This window comes from Prionailurus bengalensis, chromosome B3 (genome assembly GCF_016509475.1).
Source record: "Prionailurus bengalensis isolate Pbe53 chromosome B3, Fcat_Pben_1.1_paternal_pri, whole genome shotgun sequence".
Taxonomy (NCBI): Eukaryota; Metazoa; Chordata; class Mammalia; order Carnivora; family Felidae; genus Prionailurus; species Prionailurus bengalensis.
In genome coordinates, this window is record NC_057355.1 from 28,909,383 (window position 1) to 28,928,734 (window position 19,352).

A 19,352-nucleotide genomic window follows, 5' to 3' on the forward strand; every position below is an offset into this window, starting at 1 on the left:
CAAAATGTTTTAACCTGAACAATCTATAAACAGTCGTATTAAATCATATGCCCAGGTGTCCAACACCAAGCTTAAGAAATAGAATCTTATAGGGGCACTAGGATGGCTCAGTCGGTTAAGTGTTGACTTTGGCTCATGGTTCATGAGTTCGAGCCTGCCCTGCCCTCATCCTGCTCTCTGCTGTCAATGCAGAGCCTACTTCAGATCCTCTGTCTCCCTTTCTCTCTGCCCCTCCCCCGCTGGCTCCTGTGTGCGTGTGCTCTCTCCCCCAAAAATAAAAGCATTAAAAAAAAAAAAAGAAAGAAAGAAAACCTTATACCTGAAACTAATGTGAGTTATGTCAATTATGTTAAAAAAAACATTCAGGTCTATGTCTTTTCTTCTTCTTCTTAAGCAGTATCTTTTGAAAGTCTTCTGTGTGTTCTTTCCTTCTCACTTCCTCCTGGAGAGGTGTTTTTAAGGGAATATGAAATCCTGACCACTAAACTGAAAGATTTGTGGCTGTACTTAATGTTTTCATGGTATTTTCCTGCTCTAGGTAGAACTTAAGGGAGGGGGCAATCTGGGAGGTAAATGGCTGAAATTCGCTGGATTTGTCTTTCTGGACCATGGCTCTTGATACCAGAAACAAGGGCCTTGTGAGGCCTGAAATCTTTTCTTTTCTTTTCTTTTCTTTTCTTTTCTTTTCTTTTCTTTTCTTTTCTTTTCTTTTCTTTTCTTTTCTTTTTTTCCAATGTTTAATTATTTTCAAGAGACAGAGAGACAGAGTGTGAGCAAGGGAGGATCAGAGAGAGATGGAGACAACCTGAAGCAGTCTCCAGGCTCCAGGCTTCAGCATAGAGCCCTACATGGGGCTCCAACCATGAGATCATGACCTGAGCTGAAGTTGGATGCTTTAACCAACTGAGCCACCCAGGAGCCCCAAGGCCTGAATTATTTCTTAAGAGGCCTGGGAAGAATGTGATTGCTCTGAACTAAGTGACATTGGCAAACTGAATTGCCAAGTTATTAGTATCAGGATTCACAGACTTGGAAGGATAGCAGGTATTATCCAGAAAGAAGGATTTATAAGAAGGAGCATGAACAGTATTTATGTCTATGCCTCAGATGTCCATGGTGACAACTTGAAAGTCATGAGTAATAAGAAAATGGAACTTGAGATATAACAACACAAGGTTGGGGATGGGGCAGGAGAGAAAATGGGGACCAATTAGATTTGTCAGCAATGTGGCAAATCATTTGTGCTGTGCTTTTAAGGGAGTGGTGGTCTGGTTTTTAAAACCATATCTAAATCACTCAGCTGAATTCTGAGGTACTACTTTAAGAAGGGTTTATTTAGACAAATTTGAATTCATTTAGAGAATAGCAGCAAGGATTTGAAAGAGATTTTTATGTCCTAAGATAGCTGGGCAAATTGTGGATTTGGAGAGAAGAACATAGGGGCTCATGAGAGTTTGTCCTCAACTATTTAAAGGGCTATGTATGTGGAAACTTTAGTTTGATTTTGTTTTTGATTGACGGTTTATTAATTTGGTAGTTTGATTTTTGTTTTGATTAACATGACATTAGAACTAGTAAGTCAAACTGTAAACAGGTGATTTTTCAAGTGATAACTATTCATCTGGTGACAGTCTTTTGAGAAGAGAATGCTCCTGGAGCACCTGGGTGGCTCTGTTGGTTGAGTGTCTGACTCTTGGTTTCATCAAAGGTCATGATCTTGCAGTTCAGAGATTGAGCCCTGTGTTGGGCCCTGTGCTGGTAGCATGGAGCCTGCTTGGGATTCTCTCTCTCCCTTTCTCTTTGCCTGCCCTGCCCCTCCCCACCCCCCTCCACTTGTACTCTCTCTCTCAAAATAAATTAAAAAAAAAAATAGAATGTTCCTTATCATTAAAAATATGTTGGAAAAGGGCACCTGGGTGGCTTAATTGGTTAAGCATCTGACTTTGGCTCAGGTCATGATCTCACGGGTTGTGGTTTCAGGCACCACATCAGGCTGTGTGCTGACAGCTCAGAGCCTGGAACCCACTTTAGATTCTGTGTCTTCCTCTCTTTCTGCTTCTCCTCTGCTAGCTCTCTCTCTCTCTCTCTCTCTCTCTCAAAAATAAATAAAACTTAAAAAAAAAAAAAAAAAAGAATATGTTGGAAGGCCAAGATACTGAATTGGAAACTTTGTGAGATCCTTGTAAACCTTGAGATTCTCAGTTCCTGAGTTAGTATACCAAGATAACTCAAATTTCTATTTTAAGTCCTCCTCAACCTCTCTGCTGTAATCCTGTAAGGAACTCTTATTTCTGTAAAATATTAATTACTGAGTTCCATGGTACAGAGTTCATGGAATAGTCCCTAGGTTTTGATGTGAAGGAGTTACTCTGAATGAAGAATTACTTAAAATGAAAGTAGTTCTCACTGCCACATAATCAATTTAAAAAGCTTTATCATTTGGGAACACATATTTAAAGATCTAAAAAATAGACTAAATGAAATTGTACTTTACCAAGCTTTGTGTCCGTGCCTTTCATTATGTCTATTAAACTGTAGATAAATGGTGAGCTACTTATTTGGAAGTAGATTATAATTATTATTAGGTTGATATCTTGTGTGGGTAGATTCTCCCTTGAAGTAGAAATCTAAGATTATCTGTTTTAGCCACCAGAAGTGTGCTTTTTGTCTTCCTCTCCTATTAGGATTGAATTTTCATAGTTCATATGTTCTTTAGAATCTTATTTGAGGATGGGTGGAAGTAGGGAGTTAAAAGTAAGTTACTGGACTTAATGCTGCTTATTCTTGCAGTTAAAACTGTATTTTTGTGTTCCTTGGAAATAAGACAAATGTTTGTTTAGCTTCTTTACCCTCAAATTGGTTTAAGAGACAATTAGTTCCTTCCTTTTATTAGATCATAAAATTGGAGATAATTTCTCTTAGACATCCTGTCATATCTTTATTAGAGGCAGTATGCTTTTTCCTTACCCCATTGCTGTAGGAAAATGAGGGACAGCCTTTTTGGCTTTCTGGCTACCCAGAGATTGACCTCTAATGCTCTTGGCCACCTCAGCTACTGTTGTTGTTTAAGTTCATTAAGAGAAAAAGCTCTTGTTCTTCTGGAAAGCTGTTTCCAGGACTGATAATTTGAAAAAAAGAATTGTACTTGGTAGCCTGAAAAATAGCTAAGGTTTCTTTTCTCTCATCTTCTCTTCATACGTTTTTTATCAAGTCTGCTAATCTTTGTCATTTAATTAGAGCAATTAGTCTGTTTGCATATAATGTTATTACTGATATTGGGGTTTAAATCTTCTGTCTCATAAGTGCTTTCTATTTGTCCTTGTTATTCTATGTTCCTTTTTCTCATTCTTTTGATTTTTTTTTTAATTACTCCAGTTTCTCTCCTCTTTCAGCTTCATGCATACGTGTTCTCTTACCTTTCTTTACTCCCTTACAATTATAATCTATATCCTTGTCTAATATAAATTTGTTAATTTATATTTTATTTTTCCTTATCAATGCAGAGACTTAGAACATGGATTCCCTGCCAAACATGTGCTGTCATGCATTTTCTGTACTTCCCTAAAAACTGCACATTATTGTTATGTAATTAATCAATATTCATTTAGATCTGTGTGCATATTTGTTCTTTTCATGGTCTTTAGTCTCCACATTTCCATCCAGGATCATGCTTCTCCTGCCTGAAGAATATCCTTTAACATTTCCTTGTGTCTGCTGACAGGAAAATAACTTTAGTGTGAATTAATTTTTGGAAAGTATTTGTATTGGGTATAGAGTTTTAGGTTGGAAATTACTTTCAGCAGCTCAAAGATATATCATTCCCTCATTGGGGTTTCCATTGTTTTTCTTGAAATAGTCATAGTGCTTCAATCTTGTGAAGTCTTCAGTCAATATTGGAAAATTCTCAGACATTCTCTCCAAATATTGCTTCTGTCCCATTCTTTTGTCTCCTTCTAGGACTCCACATATATGATAAGCCTTTCAATACATTCCCCTGTGTCTTGTTATTTTCTGCATTTTCTACATACTCTCTCTCTTGGCTTCATTCTGGATGTTTTCTGGCCTATTTTCCTGTACACTGAATTTCGGTTTCACCAAGTCTCTACTGTGGTTAAATTTATCTTTTAAGTTATTGATTTCAGTTATTGTATTTCTAAGTTTCAGAATTTCTCTATGGCTCATTTTATAATTTTAGTACTTTGCCAGGGTTTTCAATATTGTATTTTCTTTCCTTGCATGTATTCAGCATGGTTATTTTAAAATCTATGTTTGTTACTCTGTTATCTTGATCTCTTGTGGTTTTTGTGTCATTTGCCTCTCATTTTCTGGACATGTTTGTTTTTAAGTCTTGTGTAACTGGCTATTTTTAGTAACAAACATTATATATGAAAAATTTACTAATTTGAAACCTTGGATGATATTCTTCTTCAAAGAGGGTTCACATTTACTCCTGTCAGGCTTGGACACTGGCAACCCAGGATCACAGAATCCTGTCAGGGATTGAGGTGACACAAAACTGGACTTCATTCCTTGTCAGTTAGGGCAATGTGTCATTTGTTCTTCAGGTCCCAGCCTAAAGTGTGGGAGACTTGTCCAGGCCTCTCCTTGGACCCCAGCTCCCAATTTTTATCTCTCTAGCCCTGTGAGTCTTAAGTTCTGCTGAGCTTTTGATCTCTTATCTTCCTTTTCTGTAATTGAAAGAAAACTCAAGGCAGGGAGAAGGGCCCCACTCTGAGGTTCCCTTTTTCTTCTTGATCTTAGCTCTGTAGTGGTTACATTTTATCTACCTCTTCTAGTTCTCAGCCAGAGGATTGATGTAAAGTTACTTAGTCTATCATTATTGGAACGTTTCCTTTTATATAATTCTTTTGGAAGTGGAACCCCTTCATAATTTTCATAACTTTACCAAAACACTGTCCTGTTTGGGCCTGATCATTTTTATTTCCTTTGGTTTTTATTTCTTTTTATTTTTGGTACTTTTATGACCCTCATCAGATAATAAATACACACATTCTTTATAGACTATATAAAAATCTTCAAAATAAATAGAGTATTAAGGATATTCTTAAAACCAATTAAACTTGATTGTTTGCTTTTTAGGATAATTTTCCATTTGATCCTCCATTTGTTCGAGTGGTGTTACCTGTTCTCTCAGGAGGGTAAGTTTAAGTAATTATTTTCTTTGACAGTGTGCATTAGAATTATTTGGAGAGATAGTTAAATGGTAGGAGGCCCAGAATGCTAGGGTATATATACCCCAAGTTTTCTGATTCACTAGGTCTGGGGGTGGGGAAAGGCTGATAATTCGCATTTCTGCACTTCTAAGATGGTCTCAAGTGAAGCGTTGTTGCTAGTCTGGAAACCATCATTTGAGAACCATTGGTTATAAACCATCACGTTGTTTATAAGTAAGAGTTTTTAATGTCCCCTATTTGTATACATTTCACAATAAAAAAAAGTGTTTTTCAAATATAAATTGTGATTGAGGATTTAGAGAAAGTTAAGATTAGAGAATGATTCCCACAAGCCTATATTCCCAGGAATAATCGCAGAAAATCTCATGGGCCTATAGAGCTGGCCATCTGATTCCTTCTAAAGGTGGTGGTTTCAGTTTGGTAGAATCTAATTGTCATTCATTTTTATCGAAGCTTGTATTCCTTTTTTGTGATTAGAAGTCATATAAAGAATGGGAAAAGATGAGAATTGGTACCTAGGCTGGTTATGAAATGTTCTATAGATCGTTAAATTAGAAGCAATTAATACTAATTTGAGGGGAGCCTGGGTGGCTTGGTTGGTTGAGTATCTGACTCTTGACTTTGGCTCAGGTCATGATCTCACAGTTCCTGAGTTTGAGCTCTGCACTGAGCTCCACACTGACAGTGTGGGGCCTGCTTGGGATTCTCTCTCTGCCTCTCCCCTGCACACTCTCTTTCTCAAAATAAGTAAATAAACTTAAAAATATATATACTAATTTGGGAATTATGAAATGCTCAGTTGACTAATTCAACCTTGTGAGGTAATGCATATTATGCCGATTAAGATCTGAAAAGGGGCGCCTGGGTGGCTCAGTGGGTTAAGTGTCTGACTTCGGCTCAGGTCATGATCTCACGGTTCGTGGTTTGAGTCCTGCGTCGGGCTCTGCTGATAGCTTGGAGCCTGGAGCCTGTTTCTGATTCTGTGTCTCCCTCTCTCTCTCTGCCCCTCCCCCGCTCACATTCTCTCTCTCTCTCTCTCTCTCTCTCTCTCTCTCTCTCTGTCTGTCTCAAAATTAAATGTAAAAAAAAAAAAATTTTTTTTAAAAGATCTAAAAATATCCAGTCCTTACTTTGATCGTTGCTACTGTTGATATAGTAATAGTTTCATTTAGATTAAAAAATATGGAAGGATGGCTACAAATGATTAAGGAAAAGATTTAGAAAAATTTTATAAATTCAAGATAAATGTATAAAAATATTCTTGTCAGATCATTTTGAAATCTGCTATAACCTTGACCAGCAGAGTTTTCACAGTTTGTTGTGGGAAATTCTAAGAGTTTTAAGAACTTATGATTTTAAGTAGTTTACCACCAAGTTGTGGAGACAAACACGTGAAGTTAAATAATACTTTTCAATTTAAAAATCTGTGATATAGTTCTCTTCATTGCTTTTTGCTACAATGGTATTATTTACCATTATACAAATGAATAAATTTGAATAAGTCAGCTTGTTACTTATCCAAACAAATCTTCTAATAAAATGTTTTTTCATTATACAAAAGCCAACAGTATAGGGGTGCCTGGGTGGCTCAGTTGATTAAGTGTCCGACTTTGGCTTAAGTCATTATCTCCCAGTTTGTGAGTTCGAGCCCCATGTCGGGCTCTGTGCTGACAGCTCAAAGCCTGGAGCCTGCTTTGATATTCTCCCTCTCCCTCTCCCTCTCCCTCTCCCTCTCCCTCTCCCTCTCCCTCTCCCTCTCCCTCTCCCTCTCCCTCTCCCTTCCCCTCCCCCTCCCCCTCCCCTGCTCACGCTCTCTCACTCAAAAAAAAAAAAAAAAAAAAAGCCAGCAGTATAAAAGTATAAAAAGTATAAAATCTTGAAAGATTTCCTGTTTTGCACATTTCATGTAAATGGAATCCTACAAAATGCGGCCTTCTGTGTCTGGGTTCTTTCAGTTAGCAAAATGTTTTTAAAGTTCATCTATATTGTAGCATATTTTAATACTTAACTCCATCTTATGGACGAATAATATTATATGGCTATACCACATTTTATTTATCCGTGGACATTTCTTTTTTTTTTTCCTCTTTAAAGTTTGTTTATTTAAGAGCAAGAGTGGGGGAGGGGCAGAGATAGAGAGAAATTGGGGGGGGGGGCGGTGGCAGGGGAGGGAGAGAGAATCCCAAACAGGCCCTGCACCACCAGTGCAGAACCTGATGTGGAGCTCAAACCCACCAACTGCGAGACCATGACCAAGCTGAAATCAAGCTGAAATCAAGAGTCAGACACTCAACTGTCTGAGCTACCCAGGAGCCCCGTACATTTGTGATACCTTGACTATCATGAATAATGCTACTATGAACATTCACATAAATGTCTGCATGTATATTCTCATTTCTTTCATACATGTGAGGAATTACTAGGTCCTCTAGTAACTGTTGAACTTCTTAATGAAATGCCAGACTGTTTTCCAAAGCGGCTGTACCACTTACACTCCCACAGCAATGTGTACGTAATCACACTTTTCACTTCCTTGTCACTCTTCAGCCCCTGTAGTCTGGTATTGGCTCTTAACATTCCTCCCAAACTCTGTTGCCAACAGGGATTTCCATGTTGGTAAATCCAGGGGTCCTTTTTCAGGCTTTATCATATTTGATTATCTGATTTCTCAACAACACTGAAAACCTTTTTCTTTTGGCTTCTGATTGCCTCCTCTCAGTCTCTAGCTGGCAACTCCTTGTTCACCTGACTTCTGCATGTTGGAGTTCTTCAGAATTTGGTGTGGGTCCTTTCTCTTTTCTCATTTCCTCCTATTCCTGTGGCTTTTTGAAAATTTTGAGATAATTGTATACTCACATGCAGCTATAAGAAATAATAAAGATTCCTGTACACCTTGCCAGGGTAATGTTTCACAAAACTGTAGTGTAATATCACAATAAGAGTGTGATACAATCCATAGAACTTACTCAGATTTTTCCCAGTTTCTCTTATAACTCATTTGTATGTATGTATGTATTAAGTTCTACACAACTTGATCACCTGTGTATGTTTGTGTCTCCACCAGCACAGTGAAGATACTGAAGTTCCAAATATACAAGAATCCTCCTTCTTGTATTTTTAAACCACACCCATCTCCCTCTTATTACCCACTTTTCCAACTTCTGGCAACCACTAATCCTGCATTTTTCATATTTTGTCATTTCAGAAAAAAAAGTTACATAAATGGAATCATACATTTTGGGATTGTAATTTCTAGCAATTAGTTTTTTTATTTGTCCTAATTTCCCTGGAGGTTCATCTACGTGTTTGACTAGTTCATTTTTATTGCTAGGAAGTATTCCATGGTGTACCATGTACCACATTTTGTTGAATTAGCTACTACTTGAAGGACTTCCAGCTTGATTCTAGTGTTGGGCTGATGCAAATAAAGCTTATATGAGTTCTTGTATACATGTTTTTGTATGAATGTGTTTTGCTTTCTCTGGGATACATGTCCAGGAGTAGAATGGCTGGGTCATATAGTTATTGCAGCATATTGAATTTTTAAAGAAATTGACAAACTTTACCATAGTGACTATACCACTTTATATCCTTACCAGAATGTGTGAGTGATCTAGTCTCTCCACATCCTTGCCAGCGTTTGGTGTTCCCACTTGTTTTTATTTTAGCTATTCTGAGAGATAGTGATACCTCAGTGTGGTTTTAATTTGTGTTTCTTTGGGGCACCTGGGTTGCTCAGTCGGTTGAATGTCTGACTTTGGCTCACGTCATGATCTCGTGGTTCGTGAGTTCAAGCCCTGCATCAGGCTCTGTGCTGGCAGCTCAGAGCCTAGAACCTGCTTCAGATTCTGTGTCTCCCTCTCTCTGCCCCCCACCCCCTGCTCACACTCTGTCTCTGTCTCTCTCAAAAATAAATAAACATTAAAAAAATTGTTTCCTTAATGTGTATTTTCTAATATCTAATATTTTCTATGTGCTTATTTGGCAGTTTCATATTCTCTTCCCTGAAATATCTGTCCATGTTGCTTGCCAGTTCTTTAATTGGATTGTTTTTTATTTTATTGTTGAATATTTATTAAAAAATATTTAATATGAACTACATAGTAGTCCTTTGTTGGATATGTGGTTTTTAATTTCTTCCAGTATGTACCTTCATTTTATCCTCTTAATAGAATTACTTGTGGAGCAAAGGTTTTTAGTTTATTTATTTAAATTGAAGTATAGTTGATATGTACTATCATTACTTTTGGGTGTACAACCTAGTGATTTGCCAATTTTAAGCATTATAAAATGCATACTGTGATAAGTATAGTTACCATTTGTCACCATACAAAGTTATTACAATATTATCAACTATATTCTTGTGCTGACCTTTTTATCTCCATAATTTATTTCTTTTATAACTGGAAGTTTGTACCTCTTAATCCTCTTCACCTATTCTCCCCCACTCCTCATGCCACCTTCCTCCTACCCCCTGGCCTGGCAACTACAAGTCTGTTGTCTGTATTTTTTTTTGCTATCTGTTCATTTGTTTTATTTTTTAGATTCCACATACAAGTGAAATCATATGGCATTTGTCTTTCCCTGTCTGACTTCTGTCATTCACTTAGCATTATACCCTAGATCTATCCATGTGTCACACATGGCAAGGTCTCATTCCTTTTTAAGGCTGAGTAATATTCCTCTGTGTGTGTGTGTGTGTGTGTGTGTGTGTGTGTGTGTGCGCGCACGCGCGCACATCACTTCTTTATCCATTCATCTATCAATAGACACTTGGATTGTGTCCATATTTTAGCTATTGTAAATAATACTGCAGTAAACCTACCTTTTCAAATTAATGTTTTCATTTTCTTTGGGTAAATACCCAGAAGTGGAATTACTAGATTGTATGTACTTTTCTTCTTAGTACATTTCTTTTGAGGAACCTCCATACTCTCTTCCACAGTGGGTACACCAATTTCCATTCCTACCAACAGCGCATGAGGGTTCCCTTTCTCTACATCCTGGGCAACACTTATGCTTCTTGTCTTTTTGATACTGGTCATTCTGACTGGTGTGAGCGGATATTATCATGTAGTTTAGATTTGCATTTTCCTGATGATTAGTGAGCCTCTTCATATGTTGGTTAGCCATCTGTAGGTATTCTTTGGAAAAATATCTATTCAGGTTTTCCATTTTTAAATTGGATTATAATTTTTCTGGTGTTGAGTTGTAGGAGTTCTTTACACACTTTGGATATTAACCCCTTATTGGATATACCATTTGTGAATAGCTTTTCCCATCGAGTAGGTTGCCTTGTTTTTTGTTTTGTTTTTTTGATGGTTTCTTTTAATGTGCAAAAACTTTTTAGTTTGATGTAGTCCTAATTGTTTATTTTTGCTTTTGTTTCCTTTGCCTGGAGAGACCTATCCAGAAAAATATTGCTAAGACTGATTTATAAGGGTTTACTCCCTATGTTTTCTTCTAGGAGTTTTATGGTTTCAAATCTTAACAGTTAGGTCTTTAATCCATTTTGAGTTTATTTTTGTGTGATGTAAGAGAATGGTCCAATTTCATTCTTTTACATGTAGCTGTCCAGTTCTCCCAATGCTATTGAAGAAATGGTCTTTTTCCCTATTGTATATTTTTGTCTTTTTTTGTCCTAGATTAATTGACCATGTAAATATGTATTTACTTCTGGGCTCTATTTTGTTCCATTGATCTATGTGTCTCTTTTTGTGCCAGTACCATACTGTTTTGATTACTATAGCTTTGTAATATAGTTTGAAATAAGAACTTGTGGGGTGCCTGGGTGGCTCAGTCAGTTAAGCGTCTGACTTTGGCTCAGGTCACGATCTCACTGTCCGTGAGTTTGAGCCCCGCGTCGGGCTCTGTGCTGACTGCTCAGAGCCTGGAGCCTGTTTCAGATTCTGTGTCTCCCTCTCTCTCTGACCCACCCCTGTTCATGCTCGGTCTCTCTCTGTCTCAAAAACAAATAAACGTAAGATATTTGCAAATGACATATCAGACAAAGGGCTAGTATCCAAAATCTATAAAGAACTCACCAAACTCCACACCCGAAAAACAAATAACCCAGTGAAGAAATGGGCAGAAAACATGAATAGACACTTCTCTAAAGAAGACATCCGGATGGCCAACAGGCACATGAAAAGATGTTCAATGTCGCTCCTTATCAGGGAAATACAAATCAAAACCACACTCAGATATCACCTCACGCCAGTCAGAGTGGCCAAAATGAACAAATCAGGAGACTATAGATGCTGGAGAGGATGTGGAGAAACGGGAACCCTCTTGCACTGTTGGTGGGAATGCAAATTGGTGCAACCGCTCTGGAAAGCAGTGTGGAGGTTCCTTAGAAAATTAAAAATAGACCTACCCTATGACCCAGCAATAGCACTGCTAGGAATTTACCCAAGGGATACAGGAGTACTGATGCATAGGGGCACCTGTACCCCAATGTTTATAGCAGCACTCTCAACAATAGCCAAATTATGGAAAGAGCCTAAATGTCCATCAACTGATGAATGGATAAAGAAATTGTGGTTTATATACACAATGGAATACTACGTGGCAATATGAAAGAATGAAATATGGCCTTTTGTAGCAACGTGGATGGAACTGGAGAGTGTGATGCTAAGTGAAATAAGCCATACAGAGAAAGACAGATACCATATGGTTTCACTCTTATGTGGATCCTGAGAAACTTAACAGAAACCCCTGGGGGAGGGGAAGAAAAAAAAAAAAGGTTAGAGTGGGAGAGAGCCAAAGCATAGGAGACTGTTAAAAACTGAGAACAAACTGAGGGTTGATGGCGGGTGGGAGGGAGGGGAGGGTGGGTGATGGGTATTGAGGAGGGCACCTTTTGGGATGAGCACTGGGTGTTGTATGGAAACCAATTTGACAGTAAATTTCATATATTGAAAAAATAAATAAATAAATAAACGTTAAAAAAATTAAAAAAAAAAGAAATATGAACTTGTGATACCTCCAGGTTTGTTGTTTTTTTCTCAAGATTGCTTTGGCTATTCAGCCTTTTGTGGTTCCATACAAATCTTAAGATTTTTGTTCTAGTTTTCTGAAAAACATTGTTGGTATTTTGGTAGGGATTGCACTGAGTCTGTAGGTTGTTTAAATGCCTCTATTATCCAAAACAGTATTCTTCCAGTTCATGAGCATACTATATCTTACCATTTATTTGTGTCACCTTCTATTTCTTTCATCAGTGTCTTAGAGGTTTTAGAGTACTGGTCTTTCACCTCCTTCATTAAATTTATTCCTAGGTATTCCTTTTAATGCAATTGTAAATAGGATAGTTTTCTTAATTTCTCTTTCTGATATTTCATTACTAGCATATGGAAATGCAACAGATAAAAAATCTGTTATTGATATATTGATTTTATATCTTGCAAAAAGTTTTTAGTTTTGATGAGTTTCAGTTTATAGACGTTTTTCCTTCTAGGGATTATATGCTTTTGGCATCAATTTTAAGAACTTTTGCCTTGTCCTGGATCTTGAAGATTTTCTCCTGTTCTGTGTTTTCTCAAAGTTCTATAGTTTTACATTTTACAGATAAGTTTGTGAATCATTTTGAGTTGGTTTTTGTATAAGGTATGAGATTTAGGTCCTAGAGTTTTGCCTAATGGTCCAATTACTCTAGTATTATTTATTAAAAAAGCTCCCATGGCTTTCAAAATACCTCCTGTGTCAGTGACTCCCAGGTTTTGTATCCTGCATTTTTATATATCTTTACTGCTTCCAGTGTCTACCTGTTTTTTGACATCTCTACTGGAATGTCTTTCTCTCTTTTTAAAATTTACTTATTTATTTGAGAGCAAGAGAGAGCACGAGCAGAGGAGGGGCAAAGGGGGGGGGGGAGAGAGAGAGAGAGAGAGAGAGAGAGAGAATAGAGAATAGAGAATAGAGAATATCCCAAGCAGGCTCCATGCTGTCAGATCATCCATGAACCATGAGATCATGACCTGAGCTGAAATCAAGAGTCGGATGCTTAACTGACTGAGCCACCCAGGTGCCCCTGGAATATCTCTTACATAGGCATCTCAAATTTTGTAGCACAAAAACTTGAACTCCTGTCCTTTCCAGTCTCCTTTCCCAGCCTTTCATATCTCAGTTATTGAACTGGGAGTTATTCTTTATAACATCTTTCCTTTATTTCCCATATCCGGTCTTATAATTCTCCTTCTCAGAGGGTTTCCAGATCCAGTTGTCTCCATTTCTGTTGCTACTGCCATCACTTCAGAGGATTTCTGACTGGACTCCTCTGTTCCTTCCCTCATGTAAGCTTAAAAGTGATATTTTATAAATTTGTGTTTGATTATGTTGCTCCCCTGCTTAAACTCTTCCGTATCTTTCCATTTGCTCTTACAGGTTGATGCCCTTGCCATATGTTTTTTTTCCTTTTTTAATTTTTTTAAGGTTTATTCTTTTTTCAGAGACAAAGTGTGAGTGGGGGAGGGGCAGAGAGAGAGAGGGAGACACAGAATCCAAAACAGGCTCCAGGCTCCGAGCTGTCAGCACAGAGCCCAATGCGGGGCTCAAACTCAAAAACCGCAAGGCAAGATCATGACTTGAGCTGAAGTCGACTCTTAACTTGACTGAGCCACCCAGGCACCCCAACCCTTACCGTAAGCCACCTGTGATCTTGCCCTTGTCTTTCTCTTTATTTTATTATTATTTTTTAAAGGAGTATGTTTTTATTTATTTAAAAACATTTTTTTAACGTTTACTTATTTATTTTTGAGACAGGGAGAGACAGCATGAACGGGGGAGGGTCAGAGAGAGAGGGAGACACAGAATCTGAAACAGGCTCCAGGCTCTGAGCTGTCAGCACAGAGCCCGACACGGGGCTCGAGCTCACGGACCGCGAGATCATGACCTGAGCCGAAGTCGGATGCTTAACTGACTGAGCCGCTCAGGTGCCCCATCTCTTTAATACTCTTGTACCACACTTCCCCTGTCTAAGCTGGTACCCCACTGGATATCTTTCAGCCCCCAGTACCCAGCACACTTTTTTTTTCTTCAAAACCTTTCTTGTTTTTAATATTTCTTTAAATATTTTAGAATCTTAGGCAGACTCCACACTCATTATGGAGGCAGGTGCAGGGCTGGATCCCACGATTTTGGGATCATGACCTGAGCCGAAATTAAGAGGTGGATGCTCAACCAACTGAGCCACCCAGGCACCCCTCCTCATAACCTTTCTTAAACATACATTCATCTGCTTGGCATGTTACTCCCACCCACACTTTTAAGTCCTGCAAATCTCAGCTTGTGCATTTCTCTTAGAAATGCTGCTCCTGACTACCATACTTTTAAAAAGCCCCTTGGTTATTCCTTCTCATAGAACTCTGGGTCCCCTTTCCCATCATGAAGGACAGGGTCCTGTCAGTTTTCTTCAGTGTATACTCTGCCTGGCTCAGTGTGTAGCATATATGTGTGCAGTAAATATTTGGGACTCAATGAATCAGATAGGGAAATACAGTAGGTTAGCAAGGTGTAGACAATTTAGGGTAATACATAATTCTGTCTTGATATTTTTATGAGTTATTTTAATGAGCCACTAGTATCTGACTATCTTTCTTGCTTAATCCAGATCAGAGTGTAGTAACTTGAGAGAGCATCATAAAGATTATTTTTCTCTCATTAATACATTGTGAGAGCTATTTGTAGGAAACTGAAAATGCTTTCTTTATTGGTTGATATAATGTGAATTATTACTTGTGCCCCAGTCATCCATGAAGAGACTATCACTACTTCTAGATGACCATGGGTTGTTTCTGTTTGTATTGAGGAAACATGTTAATAATCTGGTTTTAAGTGCCAGCATTTTCTTTCATTTCTATCTAAAGCCTCTGTTCTTACAATCAATAATTAATATTTCCTTGCCTCAAGGAAGGGAAGGGTCATGACTGTTTTATGTGGGCTAATAAGCCTTCTTTTTTTAAAAATGTGATTATTGTGAAGAATTTGACTCTAATATAAAAATTTTACATTTCTGGGGCCTGGGTAGCTCAGTCACTTAAGCATCTGACTTCGGCTCAGGTTGTGATCTCAAAGTTCTTGAGTTTAAGCCCTGCATCGGGCTCTCCGCTAAAAGCTCAGAGCCTGGAGCCTACTTCAGATTCTGTGTCTCCCTCTCTCTCTGCCCCTCCCCTGCTTGTGCTCTTTCTCTTTCTCAAAAAATAAATAAACATTTTTTAAAAACTAAAAATTTTACATTTCTCATTTCTTTCTTAGGCTCACTTAAGAATCATGTTGTATTAACACTTTAGTACTGATACATGGTTTCTGTTGTCTCCTCATCAGTGCAATTTAAGTGATCATTGTAGCTGGTGGATGGGCAAGTTAGCTAGCAAACATTCTTGCAAGAAGCTCCTAGTAAAACAAAAATCACAAATTGCCTGAAGAGGCTAAGCTTTAGGATAGTGTTTATTTTATAACTTTGGCAACTGAAGGGTTTTTGTTTGGTTGGTTGTTCTTGTTTTTTAAATATTTTATTTTTAAGTAATATCTACATCCAGTGCCCAGCTCACACCCTGAGATCAAGAGTCACACACCTCACCAACTGAGCCAGCAAGGCACCCACAACTGAAGTTTTTTAAGCTGAAAATATTACTTTGCCTGTGAATGTGGCATATTATCTTTAAATGACCAGTAGATTATTATTTTTTTCTTTCTTTCCAGTGTTCTTGAATTGTCTCAATATTCAGCAGGAACTATTTGTTTGGAGGCAAAGAACACTAAGGGTTTGGAACATATATCATAAAATGAATATAACTCAGTATGGAAGTAGAGTTCTATCAGCCACTCCTTTTAGGTGTAAATGCTGCCGATAGTGTGTATTATGGAAAAATTTACTTATCTCACTTTTTGTATGGGTACTAGACATTTGCGTAGTTATAGCATTGTTGAAAACGTACTTTCTTTGGCCTGTGAGTACAAAAACTTTCCTTCTTCCCACCTGAAAGACTCTCCATCCTCAGAATAAAGAGTGGAGTGCTAAAAAGAAATGTGGCAGTTGGATAATTGGTAACTCAGGCTGGTCTACATAACTCCTTTTCCTAAGATAAGTCCTGGAGTCCCTGTCTGCATTTTGTATTTCTGAAGTGTAAGGATCAAGAATAGTGTTAACTCATTAACAGATTACTAGAGTCTGAGCAATTTGTGGAGAAAGCAAAATCCAAATGAAAACATGGATCTTCTAATTCTGTTCAATTAGCAAGTGCTTATTTAAAACCACTATACATAAGACACTCTGAGCCCATTGGGAGAGTCAAATGATTGGAGATAGATTTCTGTGTTTTAGGAACATTGGGGAATATACAAAGAAGTTTAAAATCCCATGACTCTCCACCCAAATCTAGTGTTTTGAAGTGTTTTTCTTTTCCTCCTATAAACTTTAACTTTGGAAGTTTCCAAGGTCTGGTGCAGCCAGGTAGAGACACTTGCTTAAATTCTCCAGGAAGTGGGAATTATTGAATAATTTCCATTATTGAATAATTTCACTGTAACAATTATAATGGTCTATAGTAGAAGTTTTTAGATTCCTTACTTTTCTGTAATTTGGTTAGGTCAACACAAGGATGTGTTTCGTTAGCCAGAATACAAAATCTGCAGGCTAGAATGGTCTTGACGAGTTTTATTGGGGGGAAATACGGCATTTGGAAGAGTAGGGAGCAAAAGGAATCTCAGGCAAGGGGGGAAAGTCCCTGGGGACAAAAAAAGTTTGTAATGGACTCAGTGTTCACTTATATCTAATCAGACCTGTGGTCTTAGCTTACATGTTTTCAAGATTTATCAGTCCTTCTTCTATAATTATCATGCTCTTGATTTTATTTTTAGACATGATATTTCATGTATCTTGAAGTTTAAAATAACAAAGTAGAAATGAAATTATTTTGTTTGAGAAGGGGTTAAAAGGTTGAATAATGTTGATCTAAATAATGATTTCCTAAGAGAGATCCAGGAAATTCCCAGAAGTTGTCTGGTTCAGAGAACAGTTCTCAGGATTAGCAAGAGAAATTGAGGAGTCCCAGAGAGGGGCTCTGTGGTCAGAACCATTTGATCCTCACAAAAGAATGGATAAAAACAATTTAAACCACAAAATGTGGGTGTTCATTATTATAGATAAGGTAAAGTTGGTGCCATTGGCTAACATGATGGTAGAGAAATATTCAGATGAATATAGCATTTTCCATTCTCTGAAATATTTAGGCTAAGTTCCTAGTTTCTGACAGACATCCTTAGCATCTTTAAGCATTCTAAGATTCATTATTTAAAAAAAAAAAATAAGACTATAATAAAGCGATGGCATTCGAATTTTTTAACTACCCTTTGTCCTAGAACCCTAATCACAGTTCTCATTTTTGCATGTTATCTTCTAACCTTTGGTTGTATGCATACTTCCTTAGTAGTAGTACTTTAAGAATTACAAGGGGGGCACCTGGGTGGCTCAGTCGGTTAAGTGTCTGACTCTTGATTTTTTTGGCTCAGATCATGATCTCATGATTCCTGACTTCAAGCCCCACATTGAGCTCCACACTGACAGTGTGTCAGTGTGGGATTCTGTCTTGGGATTCTGTCTCTCCCCCTCTTTCTTTGCTCCTCCCCTGCTCATTCGCTCTCATTCTCTCTCTCTTTCTCTCTCAACGTAAATAAAAAAATAAAATATTAAAAATTAAGAAGAAACTGAGATCTAGCAGATTAAGAATCCATTTCTCTTTTTAAGGTATGTGTTGGGTGGTGGAGCACTATGTATGGAACTTCTCACAAAACAGGTAACTAATTTCTTATGATACTCATATTTTTCAATCTCAATGGAGTGTTTTGATGATGTAAATTAGATTCTGAGGGGAAAGACTCTGATGTAATACCACCCACTTAAAAAAAGTTGTTTTCAATAGCACCTACTTTTAATAATGAAAAAGCTATTTAAGGCAAATCAGTAAAATGACATTGTACTTGGTGTTTAATCTATGCAAGGATAGCCATTCTAAGAGCAATGTGTATATAAGGTTCTAATTTGCTCATATTTGATACTTAGAATATAGGGGTTTTTTTGTTTTACGAGATTTTAGAAATGGTCCAACTTTTTTCTCTTGCATGCAGACTTCTTAACATTGTCTTGCTGTTGTAGAGCTATTTATGTGCCATTTTGTTAAGTTTTCCCAAGTGGGAATCAAGAGTACCATTATGTTTTAGAGAAGTGTTTTCTTCTTTCTGTAGGGCTGGAGCAGTGCCTACTCAATAGAATCAGTCATCATGCAAATCAATGCTACCTTAGTCAAAGGCAAAGCCAGAGTACAGTTTGGAGCAAATAAGGTACTTTTATTAAGACGATGACATAATCATTTATAATCTATATTTTCTGTTACCTTAGGAGACGTGTTGTTCTTTTAGTCTTTGTTATTCTTACTATAGAAAGACATGTCTATAATTGTAAATCTATTATTGGTATGTAAGTTAAAAAATACTAGTAAAAAATTATAAGTACTTTGAAGTTTCCCAAACTTGAGATCATGTTAGAATAGTCAATTTCCAGTGAGCATTTATATGCTAGGCTTTGATCTAAACTTTTTACTTGTATGTACTCTTTCAATCCTTTTACTAACCTAAGAGTAGGTATTATTATTCTCATTTTGTAGATGAGGAAACTGAAGCACACAGAGGTTAGATAACTTGTCTAAGATGACAGGTGGCAGAACAAAAATTGGAAGCAGACAGTCTGGTGTTAGTCTCTACTCTTACCCACTGTGTTGTGTTCTTTATTCACTATATCCGAAACATCTTTCTATGTCTAATTGTAGTTTCTCGAAACAGTTAAATGGACCAAGGACGATACTCTGAAGTTAGTATATTTTGCAAAAGTATTTGTGTGATGGAAGTTATCCTAACCTAACATTTAAAAAAATTTGGAGTTCCTAAATGTCTGTGAATCTTGTGTTAAATGCCTATCCAAATAGTATGAAATCTAAATAATGTATTTATAAATGTATTGCACATCAAAGCATGAGTCCACTAGAGTCTTAACTCACAGAGGAAGCAAAAAATCGAGAAGGCCATTTGAAAAATCATCTATTTGGGATAGTACTATACAATAACTCATTTTACTTGAGTTCTTTTAACAGCTATTTCTTTGCA

The 19,352-nt window shown here is 37.3% G+C and overlaps 1 protein-coding gene across 3 annotated transcripts in view; it reads left to right on the forward strand.

Moving 5' to 3' along the window:
* UBE2Q2 (ubiquitin conjugating enzyme E2 Q2) overlaps positions 1–19,352 on the forward strand; it is a 71,920-nt gene that overhangs the window by 35,663 nt on the left and 16,905 nt on the right. For all 3 annotated transcript variants that reach the window (XM_043554926.1, XM_043554927.1, XM_043554928.1), the window contains 3 exons: positions 5,101–5,159; positions 17,941–17,989; positions 18,438–18,533. In XM_043554926.1, coding sequence (XP_043410861.1) covers positions 5,101–5,159; positions 17,941–17,989; positions 18,438–18,533 — 204 coding nt within the window. The remainder of the gene's footprint in view (positions 1–5,100; positions 5,160–17,940; positions 17,990–18,437; positions 18,534–19,352) is intronic.